At 38.2% G+C, this 17,243-nt stretch overlaps 2 protein-coding genes across 2 annotated transcripts; one reads left to right on the forward strand and one right to left on the reverse strand.

Moving 5' to 3' along the window:
• The first annotated feature begins 2,193 nt into the window (after nucleotides 1-2,193).
• LOC128603617 (insulin-like) lies at nucleotides 2,194-3,809 on the forward strand. The gene is made up of 3 exons (XM_053618177.1): nucleotides 2,194-2,476; nucleotides 3,104-3,284; nucleotides 3,390-3,809. The coding sequence occupies exons 2-3, from the start codon at nucleotides 3,107-3,109 to the stop codon at nucleotides 3,536-3,538; spliced, it is 327 nt and encodes a 108-aa protein (XP_053474152.1). The 5' UTR covers nucleotides 2,194-2,476; nucleotides 3,104-3,106; the 3' UTR covers nucleotides 3,539-3,809.
• A 633-nt stretch (nucleotides 3,810-4,442) lies between these two features.
• LOC128603594 (uncharacterized) lies at nucleotides 4,443-15,023 on the reverse strand. Its single transcript, XM_053618138.1, has 13 exons — nucleotides 14,797-15,023; nucleotides 13,896-13,955; nucleotides 11,246-11,941; nucleotides 10,434-11,093; nucleotides 9,616-9,645; nucleotides 8,872-8,969; nucleotides 8,493-8,554; nucleotides 7,896-8,107; nucleotides 7,240-7,481; nucleotides 6,937-7,059; nucleotides 6,657-6,801; nucleotides 5,919-5,948; nucleotides 4,443-5,711 (listed from the first exon to the last, which is right to left on the reverse strand). The coding sequence occupies exons 2-13, from the start codon at nucleotides 13,924-13,926 to the stop codon at nucleotides 5,440-5,442; spliced, it is 2,601 nt and encodes an 866-aa protein (XP_053474113.1). The 5' UTR covers nucleotides 13,927-13,955; nucleotides 14,797-15,023; the 3' UTR covers nucleotides 4,443-5,439.
• Between the last annotated feature and the right edge of the window lie 2,220 nt (nucleotides 15,024-17,243).

Here is a 17,243-nt window from a genome sequence, read left to right on the forward strand (position 1 = left end):
CCTGGAGCTCATTTTTATTAAAGCAACTGAACGACACGAGGAGTGTTTTATTCATTGCATAAAAGGATCAAGCTACATTAACTTACATACAGGAGCATCTCAAAAAAATGTGAATATCGTGGATTTCAAAATATTGGAACAAGATGGAGGCGATATTTTGAGATTAAAGAGAAAAAAATTAAACTTTTCCACGATATTCGCATTTTTTTAGCTGTACCTGTAAAGATCCTAAAAGCAAAAATCAGGTGTAATTAATGACACTGCACTGTGTGAGTGTTTTCTCGTTATCTTTTCTAGATTATTCCGCGGGTGCGGGAAGTATCTGAGACAGAGAGCGATCTGAAGTCTGCTTCAGAGAGAGAGAATGAAGAGAGGGAGAGAGAGAATGAAGAGAGAGAGAGCAACAGAGAGAAGTGTTTGTGCCATTGTTCATGGTTTAAAAGCTGTTCTGGGTTTAAAAGCTGTTCATAATGTGTACATAAGGAAGAGAGAGAGAAAGGGAGAGAGAAAGAAGGGAGGGAGAGAGAAGGAAGAGAGAGAAAGGGAGAGAGAAGGGAGAGAGGAAGAGAGATAGAGAAGGGAGAGAGAGAGAAAGGGAGAGAGAAAGGAGAGAGGGAGAAGGAAGAGAGATAGAGAAGGGAGAGAGAGATGATGCTGCGGGAAGTATGTGAGACAGAGAGCGGTCTGAAGTCTGCATCAGAGAGAGAGAAGGAAGAGAGAGAGAGAGAGAGAGCAATAGAGAGAAGTGTTTGTGCCATTGTCACTAACAAATGACTGAAGTGCTGTTCATGGTTTAAAAGCTGTTCATACATTCCAGGCAATATAGGTGCACACAGTTATCTTGCATAACTCAATCCAGTTATACAAACCTGCCTGGAATTTGTTACGCTACATCCAAAGAATGGGTCAAAGATTTTTGTAAGTAATAGCCCCATTTCCAGAAAATTTGGGATTTTTTTCTAAAATACATTGAAAACAAAAATCTGTGATTTGTCAAGTCTCTTGAAACTTTAATTAACTCACAAAAGTACAAAGAAAATATATTCAGTGTAAACCCAAGCTGTCAAATACGGTGAGGTTTTCTGTGAGGAGATATAGATGTCAATTTTTGGATGGAGTCTCCAGTGTCGGTGCTTTGTAACAGTCTGAGGTAAAGCCTCTTTTCTTTTTCAGGTCCCCCCCCCTTTAATCGTACCCGAGTTTGCTGTACCTCTCTGGCGTTAGTTTATCCATCACAAATAAATCGCCTTTAAAGTCTAACCTTGTCCTGCAAACTCAGATTTAGTCCTTAGTCAGTAGTTCAACCCGTAGGTACTAGTGTCAGTGTGTTTCAGATGAGAATGTTTGTTTAGTCTAGGACAGACATCAACTTTTACATAGCAAACAATAAAAATAAACGCTCAGAAGTATGATCTTGCTCACATGTACAAGTGCATTACTCTGTAAGGTTCTCAACATTTAGACCGGGCTATCTTTAAAAATAAAGAAATAAAAATTCCAAGGACTATGATCAGGAGAAATGAATTGAGTCGAATGAATCAGGAGAAATGAGATGTTTCCTGTCATTTGATTCGAGTGAATAAATTATACTGTAGTCTACAGGAAGGTAAGAAGGTCTTCATGTTCACGAGTTGCTCAGTTGAGTTAAACCCATTCAATTCTCCAGTAAAACAGGTTCGTAACTATAAGAACAGCTATAATAAATAATAAATACGTTCAATAATGGTGTGCTGTGATTTCCACCACTTTAACAAAGTTCCACCACTAAAACAAATCAAATGCGACCATCTAACTATGCCTGATGGGTCCCGAAGTGCTTTTATAAATGTTAGATGTTCATTTTTACCAACACGGTTGGTCATCAACCTTTCGCCCGAGCACAGGAAACACTAACACGTGTCGTATCGCCCGTGTTTGTGGAGCTCATTAACGGTTTTGCCTGGTTTCTGGTCCAGGAAAAACATCTTCACAAATTACACCCAACAGCTGTCGCCTTCTGTTACCCTCTGAAGCAAGCACCCTGTTTACTACGCAGCATTTCTCTTGTTGTTTTTAATCCCCAATAATTGGAGCACTTTGCTGGACACATGATTCAGGGTTCCGTTCGCTCTGATGAACTTTTATTCCCGAACTGATTTGAAGTGAAATTCTCCGAATGCACGCTGGAAGGAGTACGCCTACGTTCACGCGACTTTTCCGAAGAAGCGGGCGTCTGCTCTGGAAGTCGAGTCTGTTCAGGCGTAAAAGTGAATTAGCTAGAACAAACACAGCTAATGTGGCATGTGCGATTGGACAGCCACTTAACAGCATTAGAGGCTCTGTGCACGTCCGATGCGCTTTTTTTCCGCTGACTCTGACGAAGCCAACCTGCTCAGGTATAAAGGTGGAGAAGAGCCATGGCTCGTCCTCAACCACCTCCGATCTCTCAGCGTCTCCGACCACCTTCGCAGAGCATCTCCTCCGTCAACTAACACAGGTATGATAATCACATCTCCTATTATTTATTTATTTAACGGTTCTTTAGGGTTGTGGATATGTTCGGAAGAGCTAGTCAAACCATATACTGCTTTAAAGATATTTACATTTTCTGTTATACTTTTGGTATAGATTATTAGCGGATGTAAATATCTTGAACAGTGACGTACAGATGTGGGATCGGGATCAAACAAAACATATCGGGGTTTCCTTTCGATAGAGTTTCTTCTAAACGGAAAGAAACATAAAAGATTTCGGCTGTAAAATAAAATTTGACTTGATTTCTTACAAATTTGTAAGAGCCCTAACTCCTAAACAATTTTAACCTTTGAGAGAATTGTTGCTTATAGCTGCTTTAACCCAGAAACTAACTTGTTTCTCAGGCAGAAAATTATCTGTAAAATGACATTATAAAGCATGGAAAGAATTATGTTTAAAATGTTTATTATTTTTTATAATTATATATAATGAGAAACAAAACATTCTTGATGTGTCTGTCTGCTTCCTGTTGGGTCTCCACCTCATTCCAAGTGGGGATGGTTTACTTTAGTTACACGGTGTCTGATCACAGAGTCTAATCAAATACAGTGTTCTTCTTTTCTTGTTCCTGCCCCTCTGTGTCACTCAGACAATGGCGATTTGGCTCCAGGGTGGTGCTCTGCTGTTCGTGCTGGCGTTCTACAGTGCAGGAGTCAATGCTGGGGCACCCCAACACCTGTGTGGTTCTCACCTGGTTGACGCCCTGTACCTAGTCTGCGGCCCGAACGGGTTCTTCTACAACCCTAAAAGAGAGGTGGATCCTCTGCTGGGTAAGGAATAATTCACATTTAAATGTGATTCCTTCCAGTGTTTATCCTCAGATTCAAAATGGACCCAACGTTTTTGGATGACTGATTTATGAGGTCTTTTTCCAGGGTTCCTTCCCCCAAAATCTGCTCCGGAGGGCGAGCTGGCTGAATACCCCTATAAAGAGTACAGTGAGCTGATGGTGAAGAGAGGCATTGTGGAGCTGTGCTGCCATAAACCCTGCAGCTTACACGACCTGCAAAACTACTGCAACTGAAACACCAGCAAACTGTCGCATTACCTGCTGCGAATGAGTCGACAGCCTGCTTAATTGTGGGGGTTTTCCCTAGAAAATAAAAAGGTACATCAAATGAACGTTTACCGTGTCGTGGTTCTTCTTTAGTGACATGTAAAGCATGAACTATACAAACAAGACCGTGAAGAACAACACTTGAATCAGACATTATAGACTTTGACTAAGTTAAAAAAAAAAAACTTGAAAAGCAGGATACTAAAGCAAATATTCACATTTATACATTTAGCAGATGTTTGTCCAAACAGTGGGTTTAAAATGACCCAAATTGGGTTATTTTTAGCCCAACTGCTGGGTAAATATAGAACAGAACACATTCTGGGCTAATCTAACACATCAAGTTGGGTTTTCATTTTAACCCAGCAAAACGGGTTGTTTTTTCAACCCAAAGGACAGTTTCATTTTTACCCAAAAAAAAATACAAAAACGCTGGGTTCATTTTATGTCATAAATGGGTTCGTATTTTCTGGGTTATTTTTACCCTAACAAAAAAAACAATCTGTCAATTACAAACCATCAGCTAACCATTTAAACTATTAACAATACTGTTTCTTAATGGTATCCACTAGATATAACATGTCACCAATAGAAGGACAACAAAGTAGAGTCCAGGAGAGACCCAAAGGGACCATTACAGTTTCATTCAAACCAACACAATTCCCATTATAACCATTAAAACAATTAATTCTTTCAATTGCTTTTTTTCCAGCAGGGATCAAATTAATTGTTGCAAATGATGAGATGAGCTACAACGCATATAATAATAATAATAATAATAATAATAATAATAATAATAATTTTTTTTAAAACACTAAATACACAAAAAAACAGAATACAAGCCCTAATATTTAATGGTGTTTAATGATTTGTAAATTATATCGAAAACATTACACTGTTATGAAGATATTTGCAATTGTTTGTACTAGGTCTCATTATGTTTGGGGCTAGAGCTCGTTGCGTTTACACTGTTTGGCCAGCAGGGGTCGCCAGAGTGTGGCGTGAAACAGTGAATCATTTTGATTCAATTCATTCGAAGCTTTGAAAAGCTTCGTTTTTTCCTTCAGTACTATTAATAGATTTTTTTAACAATTCGTTTAGTATATTATTATCAGTATTATTATTTTTATTTTTTTTAAGATCCCCCCATGCTAGTAAATTAGCATGTCACTGACTTACTAGCATTAGCATGTTCTGTTTAGGCTCGATTCGCTGAAATGTTTCTCGTGGTTGCTTTGAAGTCTTTGCAGAAAGCTACAGAATGTTATTGCTTTAATATTAACAGTCACATTTGTGCTAGCCATGTTACAGAGCTGTATCACAGTTTATGTGTTCAGTATGAATGCAGAAATGAATTTTTGTATAAAATGCGAATAGAATGTGGTGACAGTTATACATGATAGTTTATAGTGAGAAAAATCGGATGCGAGGATCAAGGGGTTCAATTCAGAAAACAAGTTAATCGCACTAATATAAGTGAACTCTATTGGAAATATCCTATATACTCACAAGTGCAAAACCTTTAAGTTCAGGTTCAACCTGCACTCCCTGAACAGCTTCTTATGACTGGAACACCTGATTCTAATTTTATGGAATTGAAAATTTAAATATGCAACATACAATAATGAAATGTTCATATGACGTACTTGTACATCAACCGGAGGCTAAAATACGACAATAAATGTGTTCATGATACTGTTAGAAATACAAAATAGAGCCAATCTAAAAAATTACACAATTAAAAACACAATCATAAAAATATATAAAATTGTCCTATTTTTATATACAATTCTGTAGAACCGCACAAAATAAACGAGTGTCTTATTGCGTGCAAAACAAAGTGCCTTTACGAAGACGTGCAAGGTCCGCTAATCCAGGCTCGATCCAGACTCCAGATCATTCACTAAGAACGGCTCTTTCTCCCGGAGGATTTTACAGAATTCTTCTTTCACAGCTCTTCCACCCGTGTCGAGAGATCTGTACAGGAGCCTCATTTGCTTATAAGATGTTGATTCCTCTTTAATGTTATAGTACATTTCATCACGAATCATGTTCTTGCTTTTTAAACAGTCTGCTATCTCCATTACAGAAGAAACTCTCTGAATGAGCGTTTCTCTGTGTTTGTCCACAAACTCAGCACCTAAAATGCAGATGATAATCGAATGATTGTAAACATTAAACATTTAGACAGTGTACACAGCAACTGGATTAGATATGTAGCAGTATTTCATAGAAATATTTTAATATTTAAAACACCAAAAACGAATATATTTGCCATATAGTCTAACGTGAAATGTGCAATCTAATGTGAAACTTCCACCGAGTTCAATGTTTCAGACAGCCTTACCTGTTCTATCCATTCTGGCTCTCTCTGTACCTGATGCGACAAGACAGAAAACTAGACTTGATCATCTCATTAATATACAGCCCGAGCTACAGTTCCTGAAAACGAGCCGAAACCATTCGTTCATATTCAGTAACCAGTAGGGGTGTTTCACTCTGTGTTTCACACCTGACCTAGCTGCTACTATACCCTATGTTTACACTAGCAAGCAAGAAAGTGACACTCAACCACTGATTTCTTCAATTTCCCCACTCACAGCTTTAGTTCCTACCTGCAATTACTTCCTAAAAATCTTATCCTTGTACTGCTGATAGAGACGACATCTGTATAAGTGTACAGAGTTAGTCCATAGCATGTACCATGTAAATCAAACTTAACTTCTATTTACAATGAACTGGTGTGTATAAATTATATAGTGGGCTGTAGGCTATACATTATTGTTACTACCATATCTTATGCAAGATTAAATAATAAATACAAAAATAAATAAATAAATAAAAACTGGACAGGCCACACCACAAGTGACAATAGCACCCACTACAAGCCCACAAGAGACTACAAACTACAACAGACACACTGCATTTTGTTGTTCTGGATCCACTGTGACCCTGAATTAGGATAAAAGGGTCCTAAAGATACACAGATGGATGGATGAATGAATAAATGACAGGATTAGCCCTGCCAACCCATTAATACCAGCCGCTCCTAAACATGTGCACCCTCATTTTTACATTTGCTCACCTGTAAGCAAGACCATACGAGGCTTCCACACCACCTGGCACGTTTCATCCAAAAGACTTAATGTGACTTTATTCACCTCAGTATTAAAGAGCACTTCAAATGTAGGGTGAAAGTTGGGGCCGTAGTCACAATCAAACGTCTCATCCTAAGGAAACAAGTGATGGACTGAATATTCCAGATAGTCAAGCGTGTTTCTTCAAAAATGACAAAGCTGACCATGAGCCTTTTTAAAAATAATAATAATAATAATAATAATAATGATATGAGCTGTTATATTTACCTCTGGTTGGGATACATAATCACAGTCAGTAGTTTTACAGCATGGTCTGTATATTTTACCAGGTGTCAGCTGACATTTGGAGCTTGTCAAAATGTATGTGTGGGTGTCATGTCTTTTCTGTACCTTTAAGGCCCAAAAAAAAGTACTATATTTTAACAAAAATATTCAAAAAATGACAATTTTGGTCACGAAGATGTGGCTAACAATAGAGTACCTTTTTCACTGCACATAAGCACAGCATCAGGAATAAACAACACTGACTTATAATGTTCAACAGAAAAAATATTACTTAAAGCAGATTACCTCATCAACGGGGACGTTCCCTGGTAACAGATGGATGTGCAGTTTCCTCATCCTATTATTATAGAACAGGAGAACTTGGGCTCTGATGGGATACGCTGGGAATAGCAGTGATTTTAACAGACCAAAAAGGGAGAGACGTTGAATGTCTATGATCACGTGTGTGTCTGTTACTTTCAGCGGCTGAATGATCTCCACATTTCCACCGGTCATGTGTGCCACAGTCAGTTTAACCACATCTTTACCTGTAACATATAAACAACCAGAACAAGCCATAGATTATATTAACAAACACAGATATTTATCCCACAATGACAATATACTGCAAAACTCTACATCAACTATTCTACTGTAACATTATTATACTCATCAGGAAAACCTTTGTACTATTTTTTTTTTTTAAATAGTATAATCATTTTGTGAAATGTTTTAAATACTTTGAGATACCAGGTCATACATTCGCAACCTTGGATTGTTCTTGGGGACGTTCTGATTTTTGGTGTATAACAATAGCAATTCTTTGGGCCCTTAAATGGGGTTCACTGCCCAAAAAACAAAGATTGACTGGAACCCCTGTACCAAGGCTTGAGTTCAGTACACTTTGACTGATTCTTACTTATGGAAAGAAAACGTTAGAAGACAGTCAAAGTTCAACTTACGGATCTCGCAGTGCGGAAGGTGGAGGTGACGGATGGAATCTTCCCAGCAGTCAATACTGTACAGAGGTCCTGCAAACTCCATTTGGTGTAATCCACCAAAGAAACGGTGGTCCCAGGACACTATTCTGTACAGCACGCTCCCTTGTTCTTCCAGCTTAAACACAAGGTCAGTGGATTTGCACATAAACTCACCAGCAGGAAGGCAGAGAATCCTGAAGAACAGAAAACCCAGGTGAGAAACATGTCAGCTTTAATAATTCAGCAGTCAGGATTTAGTTTGAATGTAGAAATGGACAAATCATAAATTTACTTGGCTTTGGTTGAAAATCTATTTAAAATGTTATAGCTAACATAATAAGTTTGTTAATTAATTGCATTAATAAATAATAGTTAATAATTAATAAGTTAGTTAATTGCATTAATACAGACAAAAGAAAATCCACAGCTGTACGATTTTTACACTTCAGTTCTTTCAAGTTTTTGATATAGCACATCATGTTTGTGCCCTAAACAAAAAGTGAGCAAATTTTAAGTTTAAACACCAAATGAAAACTTGTTTTGTGAAAGTCAATAAGAAGTGTATTCATGTGTATTTACCGGTTTTCCTCAGAACGGCTTTTAACTAATTTACGAATCAATAGTTCAGTGTCGGCTGAGTCCTGTAAACAAAATAGGAGACCAGGCATTTTCATTGGGTGAGCACATTTATCTGATCAGTCAAACATGTGAAAACATTAAATACATTTTTTCCCCTCAAAGATATGACAAAGGCATTGTTTCAAGGAAAAATGTAAATAGTGAAGTTAAAGCCCATTTATGTAAATTTGACTTAAAACATACATTTTGTTAATACTTTTTATTTCAACAAACACGTAAATAGTTTTATTTTGGAATTTATTCACCTTGTGGGAACACTGGGTGAAAAACATACATTCACAATTAAGGGCAATAAAACACATCCAATCCACCTACTGACATGTTTTTGAGAGGTGGGAGGACTCCGGAGGAGACCCTGATTGACAGCGGTGAAATAGTTGAGCTCAGGATTAAACCCACTCGCCCACTGTAACCTGGCTAAAACACATTAATACAAATACATAGTTATTTTTCCAGAGAGAATACATTTCAGTTTGCACAGTATTCTTTGTGCCATGCTGTTTAATACCCAGCATATAACAGTTCTAACACGGTTAACTGATCACAGTCATAATGAGTGAGCTTTGATTTCTCTAGTGAATCAATTAGAGTGAATCAATCAGAGTGAATCCCTAATGATTCACTCTGAACATTTTTTAATACTGCGTATTTAACGCTAATATATAAATACTTATACTGTATTCTTAGAGCGTGGGGATTATTCAAGTTGTAACAAAGCACAGTCATAGCGTTTGTTTACAACTCTTGTGTGTAACCATTATTTATACATTTCTTTTTGTTGATCGTTTGACCTAGCCTTTCCCACGACAATGCCCTTTATTCCTCACATACTTTATACTCCCATTCCAGCAAGTACTCTTGCACCTCCAAAGGGAGGCGCACTTCACACTTTGGGAAACACCAGGTAACCAAACACAAGTTAATACTAATCATGCATATATAAAATAAAATGACAGTGGATTACAGATGTATTACAAGTAAAATAAAAAAAAATTTAAAAAGCAAATAACATAACCAAAGTTACATTCAGCATCATATATAAGTTAAATGTAGATGTACTCACGAATGCCAGTGGAACTCTGGAACTGCACAACTGTTGAAAATATGCCCGAAACAGAAATCAGCAAATAAAAGAAAATCAGCATTCATGTGTGAATAAAAACTAAACAAAAAATACAATGCTTCATTCATGAAATAGGATCGGTTTTGACCATGGCATAGTAACTATACATTTTTAGATTTTAAGTTCCTTGTCTACCTGGCTCATAGCCCTTGTTGTGCAAACTATTTTAAACGTAGTTTGTTAACCTACAAATGACTCCAAGCTCACTACATTAAAGCTCTTCTTCAGGAAATGACGCAAACTGCAATATAAACTGCATGTTAAAAGAACTGTGTACACTGTCTCTATGTCTAATTTTAAGTGACAAAGCTTTAGTTAACTATAGCAAAAACTACATGGAAAAGTAGCTGAACGAATGTGGATATAAATAGTGTAGAAACACCTGTTAAAATCGCAGGGTTTTGAAATTAAAACAAAAGACGAATCCAAGATCTTGTCAAATAGTTTTTCTCCTTTTATGAGATATGGTAACTAACAAAATTCTAATTCAAGCGGAAAAAAATAAAAGCGATTTTTTAAAAGAGGAAACCAGCAGTTTTAGAAATACACTAAGCATCCCACCAACCATGCCATGTCACTGAGATCACATTGTTCCTCCTTTCTGATGACCCATTTGATGTACACATTAACTGAAGCTCTTGACCTCTTCACATTCACACACTCATTCACATCTAGGGTCATTTTTGTGTAGGCAATCCATCTACCCTGATAATTCACAGACATGGGAGGAAACACTATAAGTTGGTGCAATGACTTACCCTGTACCTCAGGCAAGGGACGCCTGAAATATATAGTTGGTGCCTCTTTTCCTGATCTCCTCCTCCATGCTTCAAAGTTCATGTCCCGAAAACAGTCCCCATTTACTGACACCATCTCCTCGATCTTCTCTAGCAATTCCCTGACCTGGGTGTTATCACGTCTGTTTTTATTATTAAAAACATGATATCTGTTTCCACATTTCTCAACCAGCCACTGCAGAGCTGTTCCTTCACTCTCAATGTGTCTTTCTATGGTTGTGTCTCCCAGAAAGTCCCCATATGTAAAGAGGATTATAATGTGGCTCCAGACTCTCTCACCGAGAAGATCCAGGTATCTGACTAATGCTTTTCTTTGTTTTTCCCTAAATTTGAAGTCCAAGCACATGACCAGCAGTACAGCATGTGGACCTGGAGGACACATGGAGACACTGAGCTCAAACTCCTCTTTAAGTGACTCAGTGGAGTAGCTTCTCAAAAACCCTGGAGCTTCAATCACAGTGATCATCCTTCCTGCTACTTTTCCCTGTCTCTTCACACACTTGTCACGTTGGTTGAACTCAAATGTATCATTGCCCAGGATGGTGTTTCCTGATGAACTTTTCCCAGCATTCCTGTAGCCCAGCAGCACGATCCTCACTTCAGATAGATGGTCTATAGCAACTGCAGGACAAGGAGAAAAACACAGACATTACGTTACTCTACTGGTCCCTGAAATAATTTGTAACTGCAAGTATAATTTTTAAAATAACAATGTATGTCTCTAATGCAGAAAATCACTAACAGATAAGATTCATTATTTTCCCAGAACTTACACCAGTGTTTCCTAAAGAATTTTCTCTGATTTGACACCTTCATCCTCCTCTCCTTTGATCTGTCTTCCTCTGCAGTCTTCCTCTCTTTCACTTCTTGTAATATCTTGGTGTCAATTTCCAAATGCCCGCCTCCGTTTCCTGCCACCATCTTCTCTATCTTCTCCAGAAGCTCGGTGACCTGGGTATTATCATTTCTGCTATTATTGTTGAAAACATGATATCTGTTTCCACAGTGTTCAACCAGCCACTGAAGGGCCTTTCCTTTACACTCAATGTACTGCTCTATAGTTTGGTCTCTTATCCAGTCCCCAATGGTAAACAGAACTATACTGTGACTCCAGACTCTTTGGGTAAGAAGCTTCATACATCCTCTCAGTGCGTTTTTTTCACTCTCCCATGATTTGAAGTCCAAACGCATAACCAGCAGAACAGCGTGTGGACCTGGAGGACACATGGACACACTGAGCACAATCTCCTGTTTGAGCGCCTGCGTTACAGATTTATCTCTCTGCCATCCTGGAACTTCAACCACAGTGATCTTCCTCCCTGCAACTTCTCCCTGTCTCTTCACACACTGTGCACTTCCTCGTAAGTCAAACTCCTCGCTGCCCAAGATGGTGTTTCCAGATGAACTTTTCCCTGCAGTCCTACAGCCCAGTAGCACAAGCCTCAGTTCTGAGAGATGGTGTGCATCACCTGCAAATAAAAAAAAATTCCAAAGCATTATTAATATTATTATTACTACTCCTACATTATTACAAAGCAGCTATACATTAATTCAGATATACTGTAGATTTAAATTTAGAACTCCAGTGAGCAAGCTAGGGTGTGGTTGTGTCCAGAAAATTTTACATCTTACAGAGCACAATTCATTCTAATATTAAATTATGGAAAGAATATACAGTCGTGCTTGAAAGTTTGTGAACCCTATAGAATTTTCTATATCTCTGCATAAATATGATCTAGAACGTCATCGGATTTTCACATATGTCCTAAAACTAGACAAAGAGAACCCAATTAAACAAATGAGACAAAAATATTATACTTGGTTATTTATTTAATGAGGAAAATGATCCCATATTACATATCTGTGAGTGGCAAAAGTATTTGAACCTCTAGGATTAGCATCTCATTTCATAAGATGAAATTAGAGTCAGGTGTTTTCAATCAATGGAATGATGATCAGGTGTGAGTGAGCACTCTGTTTTATTTAAAGAACAGGGATCTATCAGAGTCTGATCTTCACAACACATATCTGTGGAAGTGCATCATGTCATGAACAAAGGAGATTTCTGAGGACCTCAGAAAAAGAGTTGTTGATGCTCATGAGGACAGAAAAGGTTATAAAACCATCTCTAAAGAATTTGGATGCCACCAATCCACAGTCGGACAGACTATGTACAAGCGAAGGAAATTCAAGACCCTTGTTACCCTCCCCTGGAGTACAACAAAGATCACTCCAAGAGCAAGATGTGTAATAGTCTTGAATCTGAAGAGAAAGTGGGTCATGCAGCAAGACAACGAGCCTAAACACACAAGTCGTTCTACCAAAGAACGGTTAAAGAAGAAAGTTAATGTTTTGGAATGGTCAAGTCAAAGTCCTGACCTTAATCCAATAGAAATGTTGTAGAAGAACCTGAAGCAAGCAGTTCATGTGAGGAAACACACCAACATCCCAGAGTTGAAGCTGTTCTGTACTGAGGAACTGGCTAAAGTTCCTCCGAGCCGATGTGCAGGACTGATCAACAGTTACCCCAAACGTTTATCTGCAGTTATTGCTGCACAAGAGGCTCACACCACATACTGAAAACAAAGGTTCTCATACTTTTTCCGCTCAGATATGTAATATTGCATCATTTCCCTCATAAATAAATGATCAAGCATAACATTTTTGCCTCATTTGTTTAATTGGGTTCTCTTTATCTACTTTTAAGAAATATGGAAAATTCTGAAGGGTTCACAAACTTTCAAGCACCACTGTAGAACAACTATGATTCTGCCTGGAGGAGACCATCCATAAAAGTCACTGCTCAGGTAAAGAGGGTAAACATTCCAAAAGGCATGTTGGAGATTTAGCAAATGTGCAGTAAAACGTGCACTGGTGGAACCCCAGCACTGCTCTTCATCCTGAGAATACCATCCCCACCATGAAACATGGTGATAGTAGCATCATGTCAGAATGCTTTTCGTCATCAGGGACTGGGAAACTGGTCATGTTTGACGGCAAGATGGATGGAGCCAAAAACAGGGCAATCCTAGAAGAAAACCTGTTAGGGACTACGACCCTAAGCCAAAGCCACACCAGAACAGTTCAAAACAATAAACCTAAATGTGTTTGATTCAACTTTGAGTCACAATAAAAAAAAATTAAAGCATATATTTAGACTAATGCAGTCAAACTGTTTACCTAATTCATTTTCATAATCTTGCAGTTAGGTCAAAAAGTCGACAGACATAAAAAGAAAATTCAAACAGCACACAGTGAGTTGAAAGGATACAGGATGAGTCCTGATATGAGCGTAAGGACTGTCTTCATGATTACAGCAGCAATTCTTAGGATGTGCAAGACTCTATGATAAACACCTGACATTTGTCTAGTGAAAACAACTGAAATGACTAATTACAGATGAACCACAATCTAAAAACTCACCAGATCTGTAACTGATGTTACTCCAAGCCATCTCTGACTAGTTCTCTATCTCTTTCACATCTGCAATAAAACAAACAAACAAACAAACATCTGTTTTCATCTTTAAACCACTGCTCATATTGGAATCCCGCCCAAAAAACTCCCATATGCATATTATTATATTCTGAATATTTTTATTTTAGTACAGAGTAATGCTGTAGAGATGGCAAAACCAGGATAAATCAGAACACGCTCCAGAAGACTTGGTTACAAGACTCAGAATCTAAGGAATGAGACAGTTGAAGCAGTGGAAGCTTAAAGTTGTTCGATTTTTGAAGACGCTGTACAGAGAGGAACACATCAGAAAAAAAGACCAGCACTAACAAATGTAAACAGTGTGAACAGACATGGCTGACACAGCTGATGTCAGCTGGCCCAGATGGTCTACCAGTATGAACAACGTGGCCTGTGTTTTAGCAGTTGTTGGACTTTCAGGCCCAGCTCGATGTTTCAGCAGGTTTTCAGCAGGTAAGGGCCAAATACAAATACATTTCTTCAAAATACTGTATGTGTCCAGGTCAAAAATACTGAAGGCACAAAAGAGACACACTTCATGGTACAACCCGAGCAACAAGGAAAAGTATAGCTAGTACCATAGTAACACACCTGGTGGCAGGTCATTTTTATTAGCAGTCCTTACATGGAGCTACAAAGTTTAAGTTCTACAGCAGCCAAAACACCAAAAGTGAAATTTAAAATGAAATTTAAAAAAAAAAAAACATTGACATTAGACATGCAGTTCAGACGAAGGAGAATACTTCTGATGTAAAGTAGATGGTGTAAATTAAATGAAAGGCTTTGATTTGAACAAAAGCTGAATTTGTTATAAAATGAGCAGAGATCATGGACAACTGATTCCTACCTGAATGTCGGTGTTCAGGAAGTGAGAGATACTTCTGTTCAGTTTCGGTTTAAGAACATGTACAGCACGCTTCATAATGATAATTAACTACCAGCTAATTATCTTTTGATCAATCCAAAAAAAGAAAGGAAAAAAAAGGAAACTATCTGTGTCTATGTGAACGTTGCGTGTCTGTAACACGTAAACATTTAAAGTTCTGTAAATGCTGTGCGCGCGATAGTGAAAGGTTTTTCCCGGTCAGTGCGCATGTGCGAAATTAGGTCCGTTTTCATCTGCTGCGGCGCATGAACGCTCTATCAGCACGTGCGTAAGCAGGGCTCTCTGTGATGGTGCCCTAGATTTTAGATTGCTGGGCCCCGCCCCCATCACCATCGCCACAAAAATAAATAAATAGATAAATAAATAAATGTAAAACATTTTAACAAATAAAACGAATTGACTGTTGCATAACATATATAGTGATAAACATTAACATGAAGTAAATAACGTGATAATAAATAACAAATCTGAGTAGCAAACTTGTTTAAAATGACCTTCTGATTGTTTTGGGTTTTTTTAAATAAAAGAAAAAAAATCACACAAGAATTAAACACAACATCAACGGCCAAAAAGGTGCAATAAACTATAGATTCATGATACATTCCAGTGCAATACTTGTGATTTGAGAATTGTTTCAAAACTGTACATGCCTGGACTTCTTTACAGCAAAGTCGTCAATGATTGCATCAAGATTTCGAGCCAGTCCAGAAGAGTCCTGAACTGCTGCTCTCCGTTCTGGAGGGACTTCGTCCATGCCAAGCTCGTCAGTACGATGACATCATTTTCTTATTTTTTTGAGGTCGTAGATTTGTTTCACATTCTCTATCCTATATTGCAATTGCTTGACTAGAGAGTGACACCCTGACCCAATCATGTCTTCCTCTATTATGTCTTGCAGAGAATTTTGGAAGAGAATTCTTTTGAACTTTTTCACATAAGCTTTACAAGCCTTACTTTATTTATTTGAAGAATGTATTTTGAGGGCTGTTCTTATAATCAATTCAGAATACGTGCATATGTCCCTGAAAATATTGACATGTTAACAATACTGATTGAACACATGATTATTGAATGCCAGCAAGTGCTAACACGTGGTCTACACTTTATTGCTCATAGGAGATCCACTTTAGGTGAAATGTCCCACCCACCAGCTGAAATTGAAGTTTTGATTGGTTTTTCAACCAATTCAGACCTGTCCGTAATTACCTGAAGTGCTGGGTCACTGTCGCAGTAGTTTGAAAAGTGCCGGGTCAAATGCCAGCTAACCCCCCCCCCCCCCCCCCCCCCCCCCCCCCCGTGGCCCTGGCTTTTATGAATTTGGAAAATTGAGGTCAGAAATATCTAGTCTATTGTCTAATAATAATTTATTTTAGGAGTTTTGCAGGAATGTGTGTGCATATATCCTCTGCTTTAGTGGTATTGTAGGCTGTTTTGGTATTCATGACTTACTGCAGATACCACATTCTAGACCTAGTTGTTCTCTTCATTTCCTTGTGGCTTTCTTCAAGGCTCTCCTCCCAAAAACATACCAGTTGGTGGACTGGCTGCACTAACTTGGCCCTAAGTGTGAATGTGTGTGTGTGTGTGTGTGTGTGTATGTGTGTATATGGTGCCCTGTGATGACCTGGTGTCCCATCCAGGTTGTATTCCTACCTTGAGTCCCGTATTCCCGGGTGTAAGGATGTGTTCTAGCTCCGCTACAACTCTGTTCAGGATAAACAAATGAAAATTGCTTCTATGCAAATTTAACTCTGTTAGGAAGATGACAAACTACAGTACATTTTTTGTGCGTGTTCGTTCCATCATACCACCCCTTCCTATATGGCACATCCCTATGTGTTTCCTTACATAAATGGTGTATAATCTCAGATTGTCACAATATCAGGGTTTTTTATTTTGACACCAGTACCAGGTGTATTATGATTGTCAATACTAAAACGATACTTTTAAATGAGTTATTTAGTTAGATAATGAATTAACTAAGTAGCATTAGTGCTGCATCAATCAGGACTCCATAAGAATGCCATAAGTTCACAAAGGTCATACAAATGGGTGGCACACATTCACAGTCTACCTGCCCTGGATTTAAGAAACCATTCTGTAGATGCCAGTGATAACACAAAGATAAGAGCCATGCTTTTACTTCTGCCATAAGGAGGATTGTTTACTGTAGGGTTCACACTTGAGTACTGATCACCCTTGAGTACAACTTTTTACTTGAAAGAGCCACTTTTCGTAAAGAGTTTCTCATTTCCAGAGTAAATGGCATCTGTGTGTCTCATCTCTATGGTCCTTGGATAAAGAAAGGATAGACCTTTCTTATCATGTTTCTCATAGACTTTTCAAGGTCAAACCAATGAAGACTGTACTGTCAGTGTAGCCAAACAATATACATTCGAACAGTAGCG

Source organism: Ictalurus furcatus, chromosome 28 (assembly GCF_023375685.1).
Source record: "Ictalurus furcatus strain D&B chromosome 28, Billie_1.0, whole genome shotgun sequence".
In the NCBI taxonomy this organism is placed as follows: Eukaryota; Metazoa; Chordata; class Actinopteri; order Siluriformes; family Ictaluridae; genus Ictalurus; species Ictalurus furcatus.

What these genes read in the sequence shown, in the direction of transcription:
- LOC128603617 (XM_053618177.1), top strand. Translation starts at nt 3,107, where the DNA reads ATGGCGATTTGGCTCCAGGGTGGTGCTCTGCTGTTCGTGCTGGCGTTC. An exon ending in AGAGGTGGATCCTCTGCTGG is followed by an intron (nt 3,285 to 3,389) that starts GTAAGGAATAAT and finishes GTCTTTTTCCAG; the next exon opens with GGTTCCTTCCCCCAAAATCT.
- LOC128603594 (XM_053618138.1), bottom strand. Translation starts at nt 13,926, where the DNA reads ATGGCTTGGAGTAACATCAGTTACAGATCTG. An exon ending in TAACATCAGTTACAGATCTG is followed by an intron (nt 11,942 to 13,895) that starts GTGAGTTTTTAG and finishes TTTTATTTGCAG; the next exon opens with GTGATGCACACCATCTCTCA. An exon ending in AGCCGTTCTGAGGAAAACCG is followed by an intron (nt 8,108 to 8,492) that starts GTAAATACACAT and finishes TCTGTTCTTCAG; the next exon opens with GATTCTCTGCCTTCCTGCTG.